Consider the following 25114-nt stretch of genomic DNA (forward strand, 5'->3'; position numbering starts at 1 on the left):
TCACGAAATGACGTCACCTATATATTTCAAAAAATGAATTTCCAAAGTTTAGTTTAGTGGTGGGCTGCTGTGCGTTGGGAGCAGCCGTGTGGAGTCGGTGCTTTTAGAGTACCGTCGCTAACGGTACCTGTACTTGGCAAAATATGTACCGACGGTTCCGGTATTCGGAACTATTTTAAAAAGGTAGTTCGGTACCGGTACTTTCTGTGTAAAAGATGCTGCTGCAAATGCAATGTTTGCCGCTATTATGCCCCCAGTAAAGGTTACTTCAGGTCAAAACATATGTGACGTTAATCGCTTGCAATGTTACTTGACATTTCCAGATTAAACAAGATCAACAGATGCTAAAATTAGTATTAAGGATTAATTAACATGTATTTTTGAAAACATACTTGTTAAAATTATGAAATTATCACGTGTAAAGTACCGAGTAGCGAGTACTGGAACCGACTGAAATTTCTTGAAAAGAGTAATTCGTTGCAGAGATTCTTAACTTTTGTCCTGAAGTACTGGTGTCAGTACAAAAAAATACCTCGTTACAGTAATTCGGTTAAAAACTGCAAACTTTCCAATTTAGTTTATAATATGCCAATTTCCAACTACTGTATATACTACTTTTGCAAACCCTAAATTAATTTGAACCTAATTTTCTCGAACTATGTGACTAAATTACTCTTAAAACATAATTTCCCTAAATTCCAATTCGTGAAGTGAAAACAATTAAAACTTGTTAAACTTGTGATTAATTTTCTGAGTCAAAATGGATTTTTTAATTATATTTAATTTAATTTTTCATTGTAATAAACACCAACGATACTAAACCATTTTCCACTAGGAAAAAGCTGTTGTCAGCAGGATTCGAAACCTAAAGCTCCAGCTTACTAGCCCCAACACCAACCACTAATCCAATAGAGCTCTTTCCTTCTCCAAAAACGATGAGTTAGTACATAAACCTATTGATGAAAAACTGCCACTTATCGTAACGTGATTTTTCAACGTCGATAATCAGGCGCCTGTGAAATAGTCATTTCGTTTTCATGATTGCATTTTCATGTATTCCAAGGACTTGCTGGTTGCCAGCTTAAGCATATTGAAAAATTAGTGTTGTGTATGATATAATATATTTGCAGTTTAGGCTAACGCTAACTGTTGTTTTTGTTATTGTGCAATACTGCTGTAGCCTTATCTGGTGTTTAGCGAACTTCCATAAATTGTGCTTTCTTTCACATTTCAGAAATCTTGGTGAACCTTTTTTTGCTATGGTTAAATGTAATTCTGGAGCTTTACTTTTGCCTGGCTACATTTTGGATTTCTCAACGATATGAACAACATGGATAGTTCCCCTTACTTCATTCGGGCTCAGAATGATAGAACCATTCAATTAAATGCAAAGGTTTGGAATAGACTAATTTGTATTCAGTTGTGGTTGTTAGTTTCTAAGCATTGAACAAGCGTAACTAATTTTATCTCTGCATAGGAAAATTTCTTATACAGTTTCTTTTTTTAATTTGAACTTAAAAATTTGTTTATACAATATACATATCTTTTTGATTGTAACTTACAAAAATATTCAAATTTATGGTAAATATATTATACATATGTGCTCAGTGCTTTAATGATCCAGTCCATGGTCACATACAACTTCACCCTCTGTTGGTGAAGGTAATCGACACACCACAATTCCAAAGGCTCAGAAATATCAAACAACTTGGAGCAACTTACTTTGTTTATCCAGGAGCATCTCACAACCGATTTGAGCATTGTATTGGGTATCACTGATTTGTTTTTTTTTGGACCAGCATATCTGCTAAAATGCTTGTAAAACCTTCATTGGTATAATATGAGTAGACATTGTTTAAAAGGTTTCTCAAACTATATTTTTGCAAAGGTATGGTTTAAACTAGAAAATCAGAAATCGTTATGATAATAATGTAAGATGGAGAAGATTATTTAAAATATATAACCTTGTAGTTTTGGTATTTAACTTTATTGTATTGGTAGAACATGCCACCTAGCCGGTGAACTTGCTCGTCACTTAAAAGCACAGCATCCTGCATTAGTTGATGATAAAGATGTGCTTTGTATTGAGCTTGCTGGCCTTTGTCACGATCTTGGTAATTGATTTTCCAGCTAATCTCGTAGTAATATTTTTGTGCCATGTATATATTAATACATAGTATGATACTATATATTATTTGATTTAAGTAATTTTCCACCGATAGCATTTAATAAAATTTGTTTGGGTTCATTTAATTTGATGTTTGTGGTTGTACATGACATTACTTGCATCTACTTTCCAACAATGTAGTTTTAAAAACATAATTTCTTTCTTCTAAATAAAAAACAACCCTTTTCGAGATGACTTCTCTATACCCAATTTACCCCCATTTCTGGGGTCATTTGAGTACACCACAAAAAATATTGTGAGCCTACTAAGGCTGGCATTGATGTAATGATTAGGAAAACTGATTATATAAAACTTTATTTTGATCTTGTGAATTTTCATGTTTTGTTATTGTTATCATTACTTTTTAATATTTTACACGTACAGTAAAACATAGTTATTTTTCAGGTCATGGTCCTTATTCCCATATGTTTGATATGAAATTCCTTCCTAAGTTTGAGGAGAATCACAAATGGACTGTATGTAATTTGATGTTGTATTCACAGGTCTACAAAATAATTTTTTTCTGGTCTTGGTTTTTATAACTAATTTTATCTAATTCGAGGTCACTGAATTCAACAATGAAATCATATTTTCTCCATCACATCAGATGTTTAAACTATCAAAGGTGGTGTTAGTAACAGAATCAGCAGTTTTAGGCAATCACCTTCAACTATAAGACCAGCATTTCTGTATCATATCAACCTTATTATCTATTTTTCTATTAATATTTCTCTGTGTGAACAGATTTGCTGAAAGTATAAAGTGTTGTTTGAGATATGGCATCTAGCAAGCGAAAAAAGTATTGCAATGATGCTGATATGTTTTTCTATATTTGTGGCTGTTTACACAAAGATTTAATATCATGGCATTTGTAAAAAAGTATTATCTCACCTAGTTTATGGTGAAGTTAAGGACTAGGATAAAAGCTGGGCACCACATAAGCATAGGTGAATTACTGTACCACGGTACTTTTTCAACCGATATTGGTATCGTCGGTACTTTTGAAAAAAGTATATACTATACTTTTGAAAAAAGTACCAAATTTCTTTTTTCAAGAAATATCAGTCGGTCCCGGTATTATACTTTTCACGTGATAATTTCAAAAATACATGTTAATTAATCCTTAATACTAATTTTAGCATCTGTTGATCTTGTTTAATCTGGAATGTCAAGTAAAATTGCAAGCGATTACGATTGCAATTGAGTACGAACACGTAATAATCACTGTGTTGCCGGCTCAAAATTAAGGATAAGGGCTATAAGGGGCTATAAGAGCGGCCCTATTAGGGCTCACTTCCCAATATAAAGACAATTTTGAGCCGGCAACACAGTGATTATTACGTGTTCGTACTCAATGCGTCATATTAAAAAAAGTAAGAAATTTTCCGGTCCAATGCGCATGTGACGTCGATGTGAACTAGTTTTGTTGTTGTTTTGGCGACAGCTGGTTCCAGGTTTAGGCTAAATTGTACATTTTTTGAGGGTTTGATTTTTCGGTTTTTAGGTGTATTTGTTCTAAATTTTTAAGTTCAAAACTTGCTGTAAAATTTAGGTAGCTGTTATAGAAAACTGAGTACATGGATTTTGTCCAAATTAAGACTGCAGACAGTCATAACCTAGATGTCGTTGCAAGCCAAAATTCAGTGTAGGTTTATGATGTGAATTTGCGACAGTAGCGTCTTGATTTAATGTACTTTGCATTGAAAAGCCTATCTCTTTCAGTTGGGTATTGACCCCTTAAAATTTACTTTGTTTTGATAGGACATGTCACTTGGCTGGGGAACTTGCTCGTCACTTGCAAGCACAAGAAGCTCAATCAGTTGATGATAAAAATAAGTTAATTAATGAAAAAGATGTTCTTTGTGTGGAAATTGCTGGCCTCTGCCATGATCTTGGTTAGCTTTTTCGATAATATGAGACCACAACCTGTAGTTTGTTTTCTATATTGCATGGAAACTGCATTAACATTTTAATAACCTGAACAAAATTAATCCAAATATTGAATTCCGTTGTAGGTCATGGTCCATACTCACATATGTTTGATAACAAATTTCTTCCTAGAGTTGGAATTAATGATTGGAAAGTAAGTTTTGGCTTGCATATACTGTGTATACATTATATGCACTTATATAGATAAGTATGGGTTAAAATTCAATGCTGTTACTCATCAAGTTTGAGCTGTGACGAAAGTTCAAGAATATTGTCAATAATTAAAAAAAAAACGATAGAAAATTTTAGTCCAATTCTTGAATGAATGGACGCCGGGCGAGGTGCAGGAAACTGCCACTTAGAAAGTAAACGTACTAGTTTAATATAAGTAAACGTACTAACAAGTTTAATATTTTTTGCGTTCCTGTCTCAAAAAAGTATGTTTAATGAAGTTTTTGATAACTCAGATTGCATTTGGCTGCGATTTGAGTTCAAAAATTTGCAGTTAAACTTTGATTGGTAAAAACAAAAATCTATGCTTTTTGACCCAACTTCTGTAAAGTCTTCACGGCGTTCATGCCTGAATGAGAAGAAGCTATATCTCGTCATAATCTTATATTAAGTTTTCATTAAAATTTCATCCAGATTACTATACTGTAGGTAGCTTTCAAATTTAAGATCATACAAAACTACATTATATATCATACCATTTCACCATTGTTTGTACCATCACTTACTTTAGCACGAAAAAGCATCTTGTGACATGCTTGTGATCATTTGCTGAATCAAAACAAATTGAAAGCGGAATTTGAAAAAGCAGGTTTGAACACAGAAGAAGATCTTGATTTCATAAAAGAGATGATAATGGGACCTTTAAATGCTACAGACCCGGTACAAAAATATTTTAATATATTTATGTATACAATATATATATATATAATGGTCTTGATATAAAGTAAAATGTTGTAAATTGCTGCCTGCAACACGAGGCGACTGTAGATTCTACACTCTTTATATGTTCATTAATTTTATCATAAATGTTCATGAACGGTTGCCTAACGAATTTGGTGCAGTACGTATATTGTGTGACATAAACAAATCTTTAAAAATTAATAGTGCTGATTTTACCTGGTTGAAGTCATATAACTTCGATTGGATTAGCTAAAATTTTATTTTAATTGACTTACAGTAAATCGAGTTTGAAAAACGATTTGGTAACAACTTTTTTGTCAGGTAAAATTTGTAAAAATTAATACTTACTTAATAAACAATTGCTTACGCTGCTTGGTATATAGGATTGGAAGTACAGAGGAAGACCCCGGGAAAAAGGTTTCTTTTATGAGGTAACAAATTGAGTAATTTTGAGAGAGAACTTATTATGTACTGTATCGCAAAACTTAAATAATATCCAAATCTACACGCAGTATCTAAAATAAGAAAACGTGTAATTGAAATTATGACTATTTTTTTGGAAAAAGTTTTTTTGGTTCATCGTTTATACTGTTTTCTACCTATTTTAAGTATTGTATTATTGTTTTCTTGGCGTTGGTGGTCACATCTTTTTTACATTTAATTTTTTATTTGACACTGTATTAATGTTTTTTATTAAAAACTGTTGTCACATTTTGCTTTGATGTTGCGGTAAATTTTTAATAGGACTTGGTTGGGCTCAATAAAAATTATTGATTAATTAATAAAATGAAGTTAACAAGGCTGTCACGTTATTTACTATTAATATACAATAATATTTCAGGGGAAATAGGTATTGATTAAGGACAGGCTACAATATGTTCAAATTACATTTGTATTTCTAGATTGTCTCAAATGATCGAAACAAAGTTGACGTTGACAAATGGGATTACTTTGCCCGTGATTGCCATCACTTGGGCATAAAAAATAGCTTTGATCACAAACGTTTCATGAAATTTCTCAAAGTGCTGCCAGATGGAAAGGATATGCAGATATGCCAACGTGACAAAGTAAGTTTTAAACTATGATTAACTAGGAATAATTCATATTAGCTTTACATCTATAAAAACACACGATATCAAACCAAGTATAGACCGAAAAATCAATCCAACTACAGTACAGACAGGATATATTCGTTACAACATCATAAAACATAATGACTTTGCTTCTCACCTATATATAAAAGTCATTCTTACATATCAAAAGGCTTATATTCGGTGAAATTTAGCATAAATACCTGGTTTATGTCTACTATTATTTATTATTAAAATAAAGTAATATTTTATTATCACCAGATCTCAATAATTATAATGTATATAGGCCTACGTATTTCGAAAAATTTTGTGTTAAATAAAAACATACTTAGTAAGTCTAAAAATACACGCAAGGTAAAATGATTAATAATATTCTGCATTCCTTGTTATTGCTCCTGAATTTAGTTAAGCTTTGCGATAAAGGAATGTGATGTTTGCAAATAAAACATATATTTTGATCCACTCTAAATGTAAATGCTTGCTGTCACTTGGCTAAAATGTAAAAGCAAAAACAAAATTTTTGATTAAAAAATCTAAAACCACCAAAATGAAATGCTGTACATAAATAAGAACTCGAGAAGTAAATAAATATAAACAGCCTAAGTAAAAGTTTTTTTCCTATATATAAATAGTGTATATGTGCATTTCAAAAACCCGCTTAAATGGTGTGCTATATAACATTTGCATTTTACAACAATAATTTATACTTTGCTTATTGCTTTTGCACTACTTTATATAGGAATACATGAATCTTCATGAACTGTTCCATGTTCGATGCTTATTGCATAGACGAGCTTACCAGCACAGAATATGTTCAGCAATAGATGAAATGTAAGGGCACAAATGATTTATTAAAAGCACGTTGAAGTAGTATAGCATTCTACCATTCAAATTTACGCATGTTAATTCAAGTGTAATGCGACATCCCCTTTAGAATCTATAATATGAGTCGGAAACAGTGAAGTGAAGTAAAGTTCTGAATACTATGGTACCTCAGGCCTTGATTTTATTTCATTGCTGGGGGAAAACGTGTTCCAAAATTTCGATTTCTGAAGCAGTATTCTCAACAACAAACTTTAGATAACAAATAAATCGATTTATGCAAAATGATTTATGCAGTAAGCCAGTAAGGCATACAAAGTCATGCCTAACTATATACATGAATAATAAATTACAACACTGTACATGCTATAAATGAACTGCAGTAATATGAAATGTTAACAAAGTTTTTCTCCGGTCATATGCCGAAAAGTTTGAGTTGAGTATATTGTATTGTATCGCTATGCGGCAAAATTACAAGAACATATTTTTGCTCTTAAATTACTTTAACAATTTGTATTTTTTCTATTAGGATATGTGATGCCATGGTTCTTGCAAATGATCAGCCCTTGATTTTTGGCAAAGACGGAAAAAAGTTGAAAATTTCTGAAACTATCAATGACATGTTTGCCTTTGAAAAACTTACTGATAATGTGAGAATAGTTTTGAAAACGCTTCTTAAAATATTCTATTTTTGTCAATTAATTGTGTGTTTTAGATTTTCTACCAAATATTGCATTCAGAAGATCGATCTGCGCCCATGGAAGCAGCACGGAAAATCCTGAATCGAATACTTTGTCGTGATTTTTACAAACAAGTTGGAAATTTCAAACCAAATGCAAACCAAACGGTATTAGAATAAGATTGTAATTTTGTGATACTAATTTCGGTTTTCATTTAATTTGCTAATGTTTTTGTTGTATTGGCATAGCGTTCTCAAGTGGAAGCTGAAATTGCAGAATTAGTTCAGGACAAAGATTTGGAAAAAGATGATATAGCAGTCAACGTAAGAATAGTATATAATATGTATAGTTTCATAATATTGATCCTCGAACTAAGCAGAGTCTTTGCACTACTTAAATTCAGCGATGATTTTTTATTGGTTACAAGTTCCCGAGCTATTTTCTTGTGCAAGTTCCGCTTTACCCACATGTTTGTTATATATCATATTGCCCGAATTTGAAACTGTTCATGAAGACCACTGAACAGGAACAAGCGTTGTTTATACCTTGCTTTGCACAAGGGCATTGCATCTATAGCGCAACCAGGAATCGAATCCGAGTCGCATTTTGTTTCTTGTATAGCTTAACATACGCATTTTCCTAAACAATGTTTGTACACAAGACATAACATGAAGTTAAACGTTTATTATTCTAATAGGAACGGATATTTGATTATGGCATGAAAAAGGAAAACCCTCTGGACCATTTTAGATTTTATTCTAAGGATAAACCCGATACTCCTGACAGAATTCCAGCTGAAAAAATTTCTGATATGCTTCCAAGAATCTTCCAGGTTAGAATCAAGTCAAACTTTATAGTTTTTAAACATAAAAGATTACCTCATTTGGCTTGCTTTTGATATGCATACAGTAATTTGTTAATGGTCCTCTTATGTATATATAGGATCGCGAACTACAAGTTTTTTGCAAAGATTCTGCAAAACGTCAAAAAGCTAAAGAGTACTTTGAAATTTGGCGTGGTAAAAACGGTATCTAGTAAGTGTTGTCATATTATCACCATACTCAAGAATAAGCCAACGTGCATCTGCTTTTCATACGTTTTTCTGCTTTTTTAGATTGTGCTACAGTATTCACTTAACATAAATTATTTTTTATAGGAAGAAGAAGAGAAAAAGCCTTAGTTAGTACTGTAAACTGTTAACAGTTCTTCAAACATTCAAACATTCAAACATTTAAACATTTAAACATTTAAACATTTAAACATTTAAACATTTAAACATTTAAACATTTAAACATTTAAACATTTAAACATTTAAACATTTAAACATTTAAACATTTAAACATTTAAACATTTAAGCATTTAAACATTTAAACATTTAAACATTTAAACATTTAAACATTTAAACATTTAAACATTCAAATTCAAATAGCGTATTAAGATGCTTCTGGTATTAATTACTTTAACTGTTCTTGTGTTCATAAGTCAGAGTTGACAGCATATATCGGAAATGACATAATTATGTTATCTTATCTTATTTCTATCCAGCTTCAGCAAAGTTTAAATTGGAACGCATTTTTACTTCAAAAACAGAATAATATCATCATTGGAATAAGTTCAAAATTGTTCTAATAATTTCATCAAAGCAATAAGTTTTCGTATTTTTTTATAAGTACTGATAGGTAAATACGATCTTGGCCGTAATCTTACTCTTGATGTTCATGTTATAAAATTTTCCTCACGTTTAGTTTATTCCTTTAATATAATTAACATAAATTAAATGCTTAAATGGGTAATTCTCCTGACAATTTTAATTGCACAGGAAAATAAAATTGGTTGTTGTCGGCTATTTTGTTCTACATTTTAGGATATATGAAATGTATTAATTGGTTTTTGGTTGTAGTACAGTTAGATTAAAGCTTATAGGCGTAATTTGGTAGTAGTTTTAAACATTTTAGTTTGATTGCAACATTTTATATAATGATTTAGTTAGATTAATAAAATCACTTTTACAATCTATATTGTTGATAATATGATATCTGGTATCACATAAATAAAGGCTTAAAAATCAAAGCTGTTTATTTTATACTGCCTCAGAATTACTTTGTAATTATCACACAGGTTGCAGTACATTAGCCGTACGTGCAATCCAAACTCTTTAACTTGATGCAATGCCATTTATGCCAAATATAGAGATACTGTATATACGATACTTCGAAATCATAGGCGGTGGTATACAGCGTTGTAGTTTGAATTTTACCGATTTTACTCTTTGGTAGCTTACCTTAAATCAGTGGTCTTGTAGTAAAATCGCTGAATGCCTGACAACCTGCGTCAATATGTGGTAATGTCTAGACTGCGTTAAATTGATTTATATTAGTTTTAAACTGCATGAAAGCGATTACACATAAGTTTGGTACAATTTGTAGAAAATATATAGAGGACATAATGAAAAGTAGTCACTCAACACCTAACTATAACTAAAAAGTCCTTTTAGTGTTACTAAAATAACTTTATATACAATATTCCTGTTCTGGGCACTTCTTTGCAGTTGGTTCCTCGTTTTTCGTTTACAAATGTTCACTCGTCGGAGGCTATTTGGAGTGATTACTTCGAAAACTTATTGCTATCGCCACGCACTGGGCCTGAAAAGTTTTACTTTCATAAGTAAACTGGTTCTGACAGGCATTAAGTGGGCGCCTGATAGTGGTGAAATATGCAAACAAATAGTCATGCTTTAAATAACAAATCTGTCCTGCTAATAATTAAATGAACAATTCGTTATGTCAGAGTAATTCATCGAAACGTGGTTAGTTGAAATAAATTATTAACTGGCAATTTGTGTTATTGGTAAATATAGCCAAGTATAACTAACAAGGGCAGCCAGGTACTTTTGTTTTCACATTCCTTTGTGATATTTAAGCAGTAGCGGATTAACGCGGGGAGCGATGAGGTTGCAGCCCCAGGACCACTGGCGAGAATAGGCCCACCTGAATACTGACGCCTTTATAAAAAATAAAGGTGTTTACCACTAAAGTCTGTAAGTAGGTGATTTTTTGTCAAATCTTCACTTGATTGACATACTATCAGGCAAATCCTTTATCGCAAAATGCAAATGCCGATAAACATGAAATTTACGGTACTGTAGTCCTTTTATACTGTGTAGTAGTATAAAAGCAATAGTAGAACAACAAAGCACCTCAAAGGTTAAGTTTAATTTATTTCTATCAACTTTTGCAAGCTTAATCTTGCTTCTCCAGGTGTAACTATATGAAATATGTAGCAGTGTGAAACTTTCGCATACCTTAATCGTATTTTTGTGTTAGACGAGGTAATTGTTTTTTCACAATTATTGACATTATGGGACATTAAATGGTTTTTCAATTGAGTTTTATTCGAACTTTGCAGAAAATTGTTCCGTGACCTTGGCAATACAGTTAATAGTACAAGAACAACTTTTCAAAATAAATATTGCAAATAAATTCAAAGCGGTGATTTCATATGTCTAAAGTGGCTTTCAAAAATTTTTTCCCCAAGCAAAATTGGATATTTGTTTGCTGATTTTTTTGATTCCTCATATACTGTAGCTTTCTTTTACTTAACTCACTTGTTCCATTACAGGCCTAGACATGCAACAGTTACATTACATTACATTAGCCTAATTGTCAAACGTTTGCTTACGAGTAATGAAATTACAATTTTTAACGCCAAAGATGTTAAATTCGTAACCAAAATGAAGATGCCGTGCTTAAAAGAAAAGTTTTTAAACTTTACAGTGATAAATTTTGTACTGATGTTGGAATGCCTGTGATTTATTTATTCCTACCTAGCTTTTTCATCTTTGGTCTGAAAAGTGTTTTTGCTCTACTTACTTAGGGATATTTCACTGATTGATACGGAGCGAACCGTTTTAGACGTTTTCGAGTCCTTGCTACAGAGCGTTATTTCCGTTTCTATTTTGTAGTTTTACTTGAATTGTTGTCGAAAATGGTACAAAGAGGATTATAAATCATGTAAGAATCATTATTGCTCAACCCATTGTTGTTTGCTGTCGTGCTTGCAGACTGCAGAAAATTAATACAACCTATGTATGGCAGACCCATTCTTACATAACACTTAAACTCATGAAAAGCGATTTAATAAACTCATGAAAATATCATGTCATGTATATAACCTATACGTGGCTTAGTTTGACTTGCATTCGCTAAACGGCGTATTTGCAAAACTAACTTTATCTTAAATCTTTAACATCACTTGTTTTTCTGTTAAACCAAACTTGGCTGGTGGGCGTGGCTTTCATTTGTAGAACGCAATGAAGCTGGGCTACTTTGCACCATATTGGATTAAAAAGAACAACTATTATGAAAAATTAAACTGCAGAAAGAATTTGCACTTATAAACGCTCAATCTAAAGTAGTATGCAGAGCAGCATACAAAAAATTTAGCAAATAAACACCTTGGTTTATAAAAATAACTTAGGTCGTCAAACAATGTAGTTAATTGATTGTAATTTACGAAGAAGCAAAAAAGTTGTGTTTAGAGGTAATTCCCCTAATGTAAAGCCGTAGTTGAACTACCTTATTATAGCCTTGGCCTATGTATATTTGCTTTAATCGAAATTTTGAAATATGATTTATAGAGAATGTGTTGGTTAAATATTTAAAAAATAAGCAATTTTTATTACACGTTTGGGGAAATACTATTTGTAAATATTCTGTCTGAATTTTGTTTTGTATCAAATGGTAGAGATAAAACTCCATATAGGTCCCTTGATACCTTTTAGCTCCCGCCCATCACAGTCTTAATAAGGCTCTGTATTTAGGTTTTTTTTTTCTGACATTAAATGGGTAACTAACGATTGTATATTCTCGCCTCTAATTATAACAACAAAGTGAATCGGCTTTCATTATTAAGTGAATAACGTTTTTGTAAGGAATGTTGATCCTATAGTTTAACTTAACCATGAAACTAGATCATCCTTTCTTACCAAAGTCGATAAATGTTTAAGTAATACTTTATTCGAGTTCGTAATTGTTAGTATTTGTGTTAGCCCGAATCTTCCGCACAGGTAATATTGATGGTTTTGACGGGTGACCAAGTAGGCGTCCAAATGATGGTGAGTATACAAACAAACAAACAAACAATCATGCTTCAAATACCAAATCTGTCCTGCCAATAATTGGCGCTTCATTATGTCGGAAACGTAGTAAAAAGAATTAAACTATTAGTTGGCAATTTGTTAATATTGTATAAATAGCCAAGTATAACTGACAAAGATAGCTGGGTACTTCACAGACCTGACTCCAGAGTTTCATTTTGTAGGGGACGAGGCATTTCGGTTGCGGCACAACTGATTACCGAGACCTTATACGTTGACAGCAATTTATGTCACAGGAAGAGTTTTTAATTTCATGCTGTCCACGGCTGGCCGAGTGATAAAAAAAGCATTCGGCATTTCTCTGGCTTCACGTTTCCGCAATTTTTATCGCCCACTTAAACTGAAGCTGGAAAATGCTCAACTCATCATTAAAGCTGCTGAGGTGTTGCACAGTTTTCTTCGAAAGAAAATAGATTTATCAATGTGCTGGGCCCGAAACTGTGGACCACAATCATGGGCATGAATCAAGTTAATTTACCTATTTAAGATTTAATTGAAGGTATAGCTTTAGATTAGGTTTAGGTTGCTATGTTATAAAATTAAAGAATCCGTAAAAAATAGCTCCAAACGTACGAGTTTTTACCGTTGAAATAGTAACAGCCTTCAGTAAAAGGCGCTTGCTCTGAAAATACCAACAGAGCATAGTGTGAGTATACCTTTAATCTCTTGTACGTTTCTTTTTATTGTTTGTTTTAAAACATATTTTCTACAATAGGTTTTTGAAAAAAAAAGTTACAGCGTAGTCTAGATTGCCGTAAGCAGAAATTGCTTTCTTCATAGTCCATTTTAAGCTGTGCGCAAAAAACCCGAAACTTTTGCGCAATGTGGGCAGGATGATACGTAATGTAATGGCACGCCTACGCATGCGAAACCTGCGCAAAGCTTGACAAAGCCCCAGAGTAAATCAGGCTTAACGCAGTTTACCACATTTCCATTTTAATCCAGGCAATATTGTAACCAAACGTTTTCTTAACCAGGAAAGTTCCCGCTTGACGGCTAGTCAATTAGCTCTTTTGCCTCACTAACTTTTAATAGCATTTTCTCCAATAAAAACATCCCTCTTACTTATATAAAACCCAAACATCACTCACCACAACACTCGCCACCCGAGTGCAACACTACACCAAAACAAATTCCAAGCAAAGAGAGAATCAACGTGGGACGCTGAATACTAATTAGGCCCTCGGGGTAACGATGTGAGACGTCACAAGAGATCGAATAAAAACATGTGTACATATAAACAAGTAAAATATGGCAGAACGTGGGCATGCATAAAAATGACACAATATGAATAAAAACGGAAGTCGACCCACACATCTGACTAAATCAACCAATAAAAGTGGTGCGAAAAACAGTGTATAATGTGATGGCTATAAAACGGGTGCATGAAAATAATCCCGTGACAATATCACGCCATCGTACGCTGTGACGTTGTAACGTCGGCATAGCAAACAGACATTTTCGCCACATTCATAAAGCGGTCAGTTGTTGGTGTAACAAAACTTGAATAGCCTACCTAAACATTCAATATTAGCTTTGTAATACTTAGATACTTAACTTATAAAACAATTTTGTGTTATGATTGTGTCAGCTATGGGTATGATCACCCTCATCTTATAACAACGGCTTTTTACACGTTATCTTGTACAGCTTAAATTTTTGTAAAAATCCGGTGTGTGCGCACATATCCTAGACAATTTGGTTCGTCGTCAATCTTTAACAATATATTTCTTTGTATCATTATATTGTTCTTCATCAAGTTTATTTCATTTTGTTTAAAATTTTATAAATGATTTGTCGTTTCATGTATGAATGTATCCATACCTATACCATTGTGACTGTCGGCGTTGTTTATGTCGTGGACAATCAATTTCGTGATGCCAGAGAACAGTTTCACCTCATTACGGCATATTAATGCAAACGTGTAACAACCTGTTCATCTGTATTTTGTTGGTTCACCATTGAGTCAGATTTGAAGTGCATTCAAGCGATAGTTAGGCCTAAATTACCTTAACTTGAAACAAATCGTTTGAGTAAAATCAACTAGTACAGAATATAACGTTAATGAAGTTAAGAATATAATTATATAATTGTTCGATTAAATTATTGGACAATTGTAAAACCTAAACTTGGTAGTTAAGTCATTACCTATAAAAATTATTTATAACACATCAAGTCATTTGAAATGTACCTGCCTTATCTTAGTACGTCTGAATCGATTTTTCAGAACGGAGTAGATCCATCACCTATATATCAATGCGGGAATAATTTTGCTATGATAAGGAGTAGCATCATAAAGTTTAAAACGTTGTTCAACAATTCCAATATCTTAGCATAAGTGACAAAGTTTCATTAGTTTTAAGAACACTTAAACTGAATTCAAATAAAAACAGAAAATTTAAAGTTTAAGAAATGAATAGGCCTGTACATGATTGGAATTATTCCGACGTTTGAATCAAACTAAAACTTCTGCTACATGTTTGACGTCCGCATGACACTTTTCATACAACACAATTCAGCTCCACAGTTTGCGTAACTATTGGGTAACCGTATACATAGAATGACTATAGTTGTCTTTATCACAAGCGAATGTAAACAAAAATATTTTAAACATCGTTAAACATACTCGTTTTACAACTGGGATTTCGGCCGAAACTTCAAATACCATCAAGTTGTAGTATTTTGTCAATGGCTTTCCAGTCGTATCGATACTGGAAAAAAGTGATTGGAAATAAATAAATTCGCCCTTTGAAAAGAACAAACAACAGAGTGCATGTTCTCAAGCGTGTTCTACATCCATTTAATTACGCAATAAGACGACCAAGAGCAAATTCAACGGAGACGGTAAAGCCCCGGTGACAAAGAGAACAGTTTCGCTTTGTTGCTATTTAGAAGCCCAGGAAATCGGTGTTTCAGGAGAACAAACTGCATAGAGATCATACTGGAACCTGAAGTTTATCACCTGTGCAGAAATGAGAAAGAAGTTAAACGATAAGCTGGTTCGGGTAGCAACGGCAAACGAAACTAGTAGCTGGCCAGCCAACTTTGATCGATACGGAACGAAATATTAACTCAGATGTTTTAGAGTTGATAAATCTTCCCAGCGAGGTCCAGCTTCAATACGCAGATGGACGTAGCAGCAAAGCGTTTAAGATAATTGCAACTTCGGAGAATGATCTTACACAAACTAAAGTTTAAGTCTTGCAAGTTTCAAGCATTTTGCCTGACCTTTGTAGGATCTAATAAAATCAGTTAAATAAACTTATATATAGCTATAGTTATTCGACGTCACAATGAACCAACATGAAGGCTATAGTGTCACTCTTAAATCTTTTGTTTGCATTTTTAGCTAAATAAACAAAACGTGACTGCTGAAAACTGACAATAAAGTTTAAGTAAATAGGAACTCTTAAATCATATAAACAAACATATACTATTTCCCAAAACCATGCGAAAGTCACTATAAAACTTTCGATTATGTGCTGTCAGTTGTTTTATAAGGATACACTAAAAAGGACACGTCCACGGTTAAACAAGTTACGCCTATTACGCAATATTAAGTCAAGCAGCACTTTACTTGAGATAGCTTATAGGTATCCTCGATTACAGGACAAAAGTTTCAGTTTATTGTTATATGGAGCCGACAAAACAAATTTGGTAAGTATTTTAGAATAACAAAAGTTAAAAATGACGAATTACTGTAAAATGTATTTAAATAAAACTATATTTTGGCAGTAGATCCTTAATAAAACTATATCAGTGGCAAGTCATATTTGACTTTTGAAACATTTTTGCATACATCACCATCATTCAGGCGAAAATGCTTTGTTACTTGTCATAAACATTATTTCGATATATGCAAGTAATTGTTTATAGGCCCTGTGGGTAACGTTGGCAATACAATATTTTACTCGACTTAATGTCGAGTTTAACACGTACCCAGAAACTATCATGTAGGTAGCAAGTATGGTACTTAATATCAAATACAGCTTTCTTTGCTTTGTTCTATCTACTGAAAAGTGAACTTAAAACCTATAGCTTGGGATTTTCTGTCTGCAAAAGTGAGTTGTGGATTCGAAACTGCGTATAGCGATAAAAACCGATGTTTATATGACTACTCTGCGCAATTTTTCTTGACAATTCTATGTGTTTTATGTAACTTTCAAGATCTCCTCGATCGTTTGAATGAATTTATAAAACTCAATTTATAATATACCCTATACGTGTGCATTATGCAAATCAACAACTATTGTAATGTATTTCAACTTCATGCGCAATCAATCGATAAAACAGGTGCATATTTTGTGCTTTTTCGTCGTAATTCGGAAGGAAATGTGCACCTGAAAGCAATTAGGCTACTTTCGTTAGCCTTAAGCTTCGTCTACACCTATCATCTTATCATGCAAGGGATGCATGTTATACCTGCTTTGGTTTTAGAACATGCATAACAGCAATAGTGTTAAATGTTAGCTTAAACCAGTAACAATAATCTTTTTAAACCTTATATACTTAGTGAAAAAATATACAGTGTAGTTTGACTAGATCAATAATTTGCGTTGAATAACTTATGTACAGAGGCCTATGAAAATATTTACATTGATAAACGTTGAACTGAAAAGCACTACATAAGCATTGAAAAACAGTTTTATAAAATTTTGCTTTGTATTGCACAATACAAATTGGATATTTTGCAATGATTTACATTTTGCACATATAATTACCTTTTATACCATTTGACAATTTTGTTTTTACTGTAATAACAAGACAAAATACTGAGATGAGGAAGAATGGTCAATAGTACTATAAGTCTATAGTAAAAGGGTATAACAGATGGAGCGGTGTTACGTTTTCGGCTTAATCCACTATCACAGTGTATGGTACCGCTTTTTGGATTAAAATGAGAGGCAATACCTAAACAAAGTTGGCCTTAAATCAAAGAGTATTTATTAGCAAATGTACTGGAGGCAGGATTTGTAATAATATGTAGTGGTTGAGCAGTTATTGCCATAAATAAGTGGCAGAAAAACGCAAATTTATCACTTAATTGTGATGAATATGGCGGTTCTTGTTACGTCACAATAACAGAAACGATAGAGATGATTCAGATATTTAGATTAGGTATGAATAGAATGTTTTGTGTGGTCAACAAGTAAATAGTAAACGAAGTGGCCATTTCACTGGCGTCCGTTTACCGAAGTTGCTGAATCATAATACGTTGACCGATGGTTTTTTGCTGAAGGGTTTGTCACATTCGAAAGCAATGCGGTGGCGTATAGTGGTGAACAATGGAGATCTCACGGTGGAGGTCTCGGGTTGAAATCCTGCTATTGTTTGACTTTTTTGTCTAAATTAATTTTTGATCTAATTTTGTCGTGAGAGGTGAGCATTTGGGACAGAAAGGATTAAATTTAGGTTTATTTACATTTTTGAAATATTAATACGTCGATACTGCAAATTAGCATACATTTCAATTCACTGACAAGCGTAGTTGTTGTTTACCGTATTTGTATATTCCTACCTCGGTGAAGGCGGCCGGTAAAATAAGTGTCTACTTCACCGGGCGCCGTTTGCAGAAGTAAGAAAATACCACTTGCGTAACCGGCTATAGCCGTAAACCGAAGTAGCTTTTTCCGAATTCGGTAACCGGTAGTCGGTGAAATAGACGCTGCCAATAGTAAAAGGAATAATAAAAGCATACTTAAGTGTATCACAACAGCATTTTGCGTTAAATAATCCTAAACTAAAGTAAATAACCGTTGGGGAAATTGTACTAATAAAAGTAGATGGTAACCTACAATACAGTTCAGTTTTGGCTGTTGGTTCTAGCCTAGTCCGGTACCGGTAACTGCGCCCTGCGGTGAAGATAAGAATGCTTTACCAGTTTATGCGCTGTCATTTGTAACATTCATATGCAAAAAACAAAGTTTTCTTGCTACCAATCACCTACCTATGGAGACGTATTCCATTCAAATCGCGTCAGCTAGCCTATATCACTACTACACTGTTGTATCTAATACATACAGTACCCCACTCATACTAAATATTCTTTTTACATGGTGACGTCACAATGAATTTCATCTTATCGCAATAGAAGACTAAATTTGCAATATGTTTGTGACAAAAATTGCTTTAGCACAAAATGTTATTAAAAATCCTTTCACCAGTACCAGTAATCCTTTGAAGTTTTAGTGGCATGCTCAGCCAAAATTTAGGGTTTTCCAGCTTTTAAAACTCGAAGTAATTTTTTCGGTAGTCTTCAAATTCGAGGTAAAGAGCTTCCACTGATACTGCACTATACAAAAAAAATATTTATGCATATACACAACTGATGCATAACGATTATTAGCAGTTGTAGGATAGAAAGTTTTTCTACAAATAATCCGAATGATATATCAAGTTTTTCTACAAGTTTTTACTGTATTTGGTCTAAAACGTATTATAAAAATAATGTTTTTTTACAAATTTTTTTGTAACTTTCTTGAATGTATTTTGTAGACTTGAAATAATCTGTTATACAAAGATAAAAAAAAAACTAACTGTAATGCTCAGTGCAGAAAAGGTGCTTAAACTGCTGGCAAACAAATTGCAAATTAATCCTCGGGATTGTGGTGTTCCTAACGAAGTACAGTTGGAAGAAGGCAAGTTGTTAAACAAAATTCGCATGCGTTTAGGGAACGCCAAACAGAAAAATCCACATGCAGTCAACTTCGAACATTTCAGATATTTTGGTGACTTTGAAGTCGGAAAATACAATGGCTGTCAACTCCTTCACTTGTTTGTTTCACTTGTCAATGATCCAAAAATTCTTCAAAACGGAAATTGTGTTGTATTTTCAATTCGAGGTGAATACAGATTTGCTTTATTGGTTTTTAAGCCAAACTGGATAGATATAATAACAATGCCTGCCGAAGACTCTAACCATAGATATTTCTACAAGAAGCTCTTTGACGATTATTCGGTGAATGATGAAAAATACGACATCGAGCAAGTGCAACAACTTCGATCAATTTTGCCCGAAAAACTTCAAGACTTTATGAAACAACCACTTGCTGATAAAGTTTCGTGCAGATACACAGCAGCTTTTTTAGGAGTTTTAATTAACATTGCTCGAAGATACTGTGACGACGAACATGTTCAAAGCGAAGACCGGTTGTTAAATCGAGGGTTCATTCCGGTTTGTCTTAAATTGGCAGTTGATTCTGCACAGTCAGGCAAACTCGAAGAAGTCATGCTTTATAGACATTTAAACTTTGATGATGTGAAGGAGGATTTTGTTTCAAACTTCCGTAAAAAACATGGAAAGCAACCTTGTTCAGAGGAAATTGAACTCAATTTTCGAACAAAGAGAGCAGAAAGCGAGACGGCGGTGGCGATCGAAATACTAACCCAGTAAGTCGCCATTTTGATAGATGTTGTCCATAAAAAGATTACTATTGCTCACTGCTAGGGACTTGTTTCATTGCATAAATATCAAAAGTATCTTTTTTTTCAGTTTTAAAATGCCCGATGACGGAGAAGGTCTTTACAATGAGATCAGTGTTGAAGAAATGAAGTCAAAGCTAAAAACGTTTTATGAAATTTAGTATACAATATATTGCATTTGTTAGCACATGTATTGTATTAATTAATGCTTTTTCGTTCAACTAACCCCAGTTTTCAACTTTTTTAAGTTTGCAATAATGTTGTTAAACCTTTGTGTAGATTTATAATAGCTTTGTCACGAAATTTCAGGTACTAATTTGTTGTATAATAACAGGCGTGTTATAGCTTAGCACCGCACTATTGTTTTATGTCACTATTGATTTGTTTTTAGATGTGTTTTCAGATATATATTTAAAGGTATTTCACCCACGTTGCGTGAATTCGTACTGGTTAGTATGAATGTTTTGTGCCACTTGTGATTCTATTTATTACTTTCTTAGTAAGTTGTAGATACACGTAGTTTACGCGTTTTACGTCCTTTCCCATACAACTCCTGCCCAATGTTCCCATCTGAGAAAAATTTACGCTGAGCAAATGTTTGTTTTAGCAAGCATAAATATTTTAAGGCTGAGCTAGCAGAGTTTAAATGAATTACCAACTTTGTGAGTTATTAAAATGAGTATAAAATCATATCCATATACAAACAAAGTACACATTTGATTCAAAGAAATTTTCCTTGATTTTGTGCTTTTCCAATGTTTGTATGCTTTGTCCAGTTTTTTTGCTGAATTTTGATAGATATAGCTGATTCATTATCAATAGAAGTGTAGTAAAGATTAATTAAAACTTTTTTTATGTTATATTAGTTATTATAGTATTATTTTAATAGTTAGTTAGTTAGCTAGTTAGTTGTTAGTATTATGACTTAGTTAAATTTCAAGTCAGATTGCAGTAATTCAGTGCATTAATTCATGCAAAAGTGACAACATATCACATACGACAAAAAAACTGCTCTTTCTAATACTTCTTCATAACGCAGATTTTCGTGGGTTACCTTTACTGTAGTTGTGTTTTAACTGCGGTGTAGTAAAAGTCGAGCTTGAACTTAATATTCTCACAGGGCCTTGTACTGTGAATACTATAGCTAATATCTGCAAGATGGTATATGGCTTCATGTTTAACACGAAATTAGGCCGAGTAGAATGTAGAATTGCTATCGCCATACACTCTGCCTAGAAAGTTTTACTTTCATAAGTAAACTAGTTTTGTCTGGCATTAAAGTGGGCGCTTGATAGTGGTGAAATCATGCAAACAAACACTCAAGCTTTTAATAACAAATCTGTTGCTGATAATTAAATGAACAATTTGTTATGTCAGAACAACTTATCGAAACGTAGTTTGCTGAAATAGATTATATTAATTGGCAATTTGAGTTACTGTTACATAAATATAGCCAAGTATAACCAACAAGAGCAGCCAAATACGTTCGCTTTCACATTCCTTTGTGATATTTAAGTTTTATTATTCTAACATAAATAGAGCAGTTAACGAATATAATTTCTCGCCTCTAATTATAACAACAAAGTGAGGCTGTTTTCATTGTTAAGTGAAAGACTTTTTTGTAAGGAATGCTGACCCTGATCATCATTTGATCATGATCATGAAACTAGATCATCATTTCTTACCAAAGTCGATAGATGCTTAAGTAATATTTTTGGGGGTTCGCCCGAATTGTTAGTATTTGCGTTCGCCCGAATCTTCCGCACAGACGATATTCGTTGAATCCATTCGGACTTGGGTTCGTATCGACGCAGCTCTATTTAGTAATGAGTAATAGGAAAACAAGTTTAGAGGTGAACGTGTCCTTTATTATTTGTCCTTACAAACAGATGACGCACTTAAACTGAGTGCTTTGAAGGGACTGTCACAAGGTTTTGAAATATGTGATTGTCTACATTGTTTAAAAGTTCATATTTGCTTAACTTGTACTGCCAGCTTTCAGCTGTCGCGTTTGTTTATTTAGTTGTAGATCTCTGAGCAAATAGCAAGGAGGGACGTTATAATAATCGGTCTCATTTTTGACCTGGAATAACCTGTACCTAAATGCGTTTATTCAACTGAGTTCAATTTGTGCAAATGATTACAAAAGGAAAATTTAATTAATTCCACCGACAGACACGGTTGCGCTTAAATCTTTTTTCCTTTTTACTAGAATTTTACCTCGATATATTAATTAGGCTTTTCACTTTTCCCAAAAATAATTAATGTTTTAGTTTCTACCTCATGAAACGAGCAAAATAATAAAAAACAGTATTTGTTGTATATAACACAACATTTATCTCTTGTGTCTCTGATTCTTATTTATTGATATAGGGGAAAGCGGGGAAACGAGGGACGTTAACAAACATAAGGTCACAATCAGCTTATTTGATATAAATTTTATGAAATTTTTGTGTCCCTCTTTGCCCGGCTGTTGGGACAGTCTGGTATAGTGTACCTTCATACTGCGCCTACCTGTTTTATTTTTACTGTTTTTGTTTTGAAATGTCGCAGTACTTTTCTCTATAGTTATGCAACATAAATCTTAAGAATGTTTTCGTTAATCGGAGTAGTAACAATGTTCTTAGTTATCGATTAAAGACATCGTCGAACCAAATTTTGTGACTTTTATATTGAAAAGAATCAGGCACAAAACCCGCACTATGAAACAGACCGCATCATAACTACGGGATAAAAACGGAATTTGTAGCCTTAAACGGATAAATAAAATGAGTAAAACAGAAAAATACGCAATAAAACCAAGTCAGTTTCACATCAACTTAAAAAATTCAACAGCTCAAAAAGCTTGTCAATAAATAAAAATTTTAATGAAAAAACCGCTGCGAAAACATTTTATAAAAAATCACATACAAATTCTCCTTTGCCGTTGTAGCCTAAACATATTTCATGATACCATTGTTTGCATGCACTGCATTCAATCCAGTCCTCAGTAGGTGGTTCATGGTACAAATCAGAACAAAACATACATTTGAAAGCTTTCTGGTTGTACAGTTTCTTTTTGCTCTTCTTTGTCGGTTGCTTTGTTTTAACGGTTTTTTTCTTTTTGGTTTCGTCTTGCTTACAGATAACATTAACTGCTTTTTGAATGGTGATGAAGTTAAAGCTTCTGTTTTGTGTGCTTTTCTTTTCCGGCAGGAGAGTTTAGCATGGGGATATATCAGTGTGGGTCAGCACGTGACCCGACACCTTATCGAAAGACACTTTATCGAACGACACTTAATCGAACGACACTTTATCGAAAGACACTTAATCGAACGACACCTGATCGAAACGACACCTGATCGAAACGACAGTTGATCGAAAGACACTTTATCGAACCGAAAGTCGGTCGGTTCGATAAAATGTCGTTCGATCAGCTGTCGTTTCGATAAAGTGTCTTTCGATCAACTGTCGGCTCGATTAACTGTCGTTCGATAAAGTGTCAGCAATGGTGATTGCAATGGTCAGCAACAGTAAAGTCACAGAAACTTTACGAGGTGTAGCCATGGACAAAACCGAAGAAGTGCAGCAAATCTGGTCATTACACGGCAAATGTTTGGTTCTAACAGTATCACTAGAAGAAGAGGTTCCTATATATCGGAGGTAAACAAACAAGCGTGGCTGGTAGAGCTTAGTGCTGCAGATTCAACAACTGCTGATGAAGTTGGCGCATCAGTACACTTGTTTCAGCAATACATTGACTATCAACATGACTAGCCGAAGGGTTGTTAAAGTTGTCTTTTTTCAGTATAAATAAATTTTCCCATTATAATGACCAACGGTGTCATTACTTGAGCTTTTTTTAGTTTAACTTGCAGTTTATATTACTGTATGTCACACTACCAAAACTTTTTCAATAGAAACTTTATAGTTATGTCTGTTGTTCGTTAGTCTAGCACTCTAGTTGATAATCTCATCTGTAGGTACCACTTTGCTTTTTGGCTTGACCTGGATATTATCACTTTCCATAACACTTAATGATCCTAGAGCAAAAAGGGAAGTCACATTTGTTTGTTTACACAACTAATTAAATAGCAAATAGCAATAAATATAAGGTGGTTTGAACCAGAGGCAGAAGGAGAAAGATTTTGTTTATTTTATAAAAATCGCAGGGCAAAGCGGTTTTTAAAGGCTTGTACTGTACAAATACAAAGTTACTAAAGATACGCAAGACAAAAATTAATTATATTTTGTATACTTACCAAACATATATATACATACATATCGGAAAACATATTTTCTGATAAGTTACTTTTAATAATGTTAAAATCGAAAAGTAGTACTTCTTCACAATTTGCAATAATTTTCTACCTCTACCTTTTCCATGACTTCCTCAGCAAATAAAGAAAGTGCTTAATTACTTGTGAATGAATTATGCTTTGTTTACAACATTTGCTTGTTGAACAACTACATGAGAAACAATTGACAGTTAGGCTATTTCATAAAAGAGTTTCAGTTCCTTGATTACTTCTTGTATATCCTATTCTACAAATAGTCCATCCGAATTATGCTTAATGGCCCTAAATATATCAGCAGTCAAAAACGTAATCAAAAATAGTCAAACGTACAGTATCGTATTGCTTATAGCAATTTAGTTTAGCTGTTTCTTACCGACGTATTATTTCTATTGCTGCTTCAGTTTTGGTATAATGTAAGAGTGGTTGCAGTTTGCCACTTTGCTGACAATCAGCAGCAAGTTTCAGACACGCTGGAAGAAGAGCTGTGATAAGCTCTTTATTTTCTGTGTTACTGGGATGTACATAAAAATAAGCTCTGCATATGTCCAAGGAACATCCTAAAAATGCTAACGAATGCGGGCAAGCAATGTTGTTTGAAAGGGGTTGGTGCAAGAATTGCTTCAATTTATCTGGAAGGCTTAGGCGTAACTGACTGACTT

General features: G+C 33.3%; 4 protein-coding genes across 5 annotated transcripts in view; all 4 read left to right on the forward strand.

Annotated features, from left to right (window-relative positions):
• The first annotated feature begins 1239 nt into the window (after positions 1 to 1239).
• LOC143452801 (deoxynucleoside triphosphate triphosphohydrolase SAMHD1-like) overlaps positions 1240 to 25114 on the forward strand; it is a 63047-nt gene continuing 39172 nt past the window's right edge. For both annotated transcript variants that reach the window (XM_076953912.1, XM_076953913.1), the window contains exons 1-4: positions 1240 to 1393; positions 1609 to 1769; positions 2002 to 2114; positions 2573 to 2670. In XM_076953912.1, the coding sequence (XP_076810027.1) occupies positions 1322 to 1393; positions 1609 to 1769; positions 2002 to 2114; positions 2573 to 2670 (444 nt within the window). In that variant the 5' untranslated portion in view covers positions 1240 to 1321. The remainder of the gene's footprint in view (positions 1394 to 1608; positions 1770 to 2001; positions 2115 to 2572; positions 2671 to 25114) is intronic.
• Positions 3030 to 4974, forward strand: LOC143451679 (deoxynucleoside triphosphate triphosphohydrolase SAMHD1-like). Its single transcript, XM_076952396.1, has 5 exons — positions 3030 to 3038; positions 3307 to 3371; positions 3929 to 4062; positions 4183 to 4250; positions 4839 to 4974. The coding sequence occupies exons 1-5, from the start codon at positions 3030 to 3032 to the stop codon at positions 4878 to 4880; spliced, it is 318 nt and encodes a 105-aa protein (XP_076808511.1). The 3' UTR covers positions 4881 to 4974.
• Positions 4912 to 8861, forward strand: LOC143452808 (deoxynucleoside triphosphate triphosphohydrolase SAMHD1-like). The gene is made up of 10 exons (XM_076953924.1): positions 4912 to 4987; positions 5392 to 5439; positions 5911 to 6075; positions 6839 to 6930; positions 7451 to 7571; positions 7637 to 7768; positions 7850 to 7924; positions 8299 to 8433; positions 8544 to 8635; positions 8758 to 8861. Coding segments are annotated over exons 1-10 (894 nt in total). The 5' UTR covers positions 4912 to 4954; the 3' UTR covers positions 8759 to 8861.
• On the forward strand, positions 19259 to 20979 carry LOC143452504 (uncharacterized). The gene is made up of 2 exons (XM_076953506.1): positions 19259 to 20145; positions 20249 to 20979. Exons 1-2 carry the CDS (start codon positions 19298 to 19300, stop codon positions 20337 to 20339), a joined length of 939 nt encoding a protein of 312 aa, XP_076809621.1. The 5' UTR covers positions 19259 to 19297; the 3' UTR covers positions 20340 to 20979.

This window comes from Clavelina lepadiformis, chromosome 4 (genome assembly GCF_947623445.1).
Source record: "Clavelina lepadiformis chromosome 4, kaClaLepa1.1, whole genome shotgun sequence".
In the NCBI taxonomy this organism is placed as follows: Eukaryota; Metazoa; Chordata; class Ascidiacea; order Aplousobranchia; family Clavelinidae; genus Clavelina; species Clavelina lepadiformis.

Excerpts from the sequence above, each read along its gene's own strand:
- LOC143452504 (XM_076953506.1), top strand. The coding sequence starts at position 19,298 with ATGCTCAGTGCAGAAAAGGTGCTTAAACTGCTGGCAAACAAATTGCAA. Across the intron at positions 20,146-20,248 it reads GCGATCGAAATACTAACCCA|TTTTAAAATGCCCGATGACG; the intron begins GTAAGTCGCCAT and ends CTTTTTTTTCAG.
- LOC143451679 (XM_076952396.1), top strand. Across the intron at positions 3,372-3,928 it reads GCGATTACGATTGCAATTGA|GACATGTCACTTGGCTGGGG; the intron begins GTACGAACACGT and ends TTGTTTTGATAG. Across the intron at positions 4,251-4,838 it reads TTGGAATTAATGATTGGAAA|CACGAAAAAGCATCTTGTGA; the intron begins GTAAGTTTTGGC and ends CACTTACTTTAG.
- LOC143452808 (XM_076953924.1), top strand. The coding sequence starts at position 4,955 with ATGATAATGGGACCTTTAAATGCTACAGACCCG. Across the intron at positions 5,440-5,910 it reads AAAAAGGTTTCTTTTATGAG|ATTGTCTCAAATGATCGAAA; the intron begins GTAACAAATTGA and ends TTGTATTTCTAG. Across the intron at positions 8,434-8,543 it reads TGCTTCCAAGAATCTTCCAG|GATCGCGAACTACAAGTTTT; the intron begins GTTAGAATCAAG and ends ATGTATATATAG.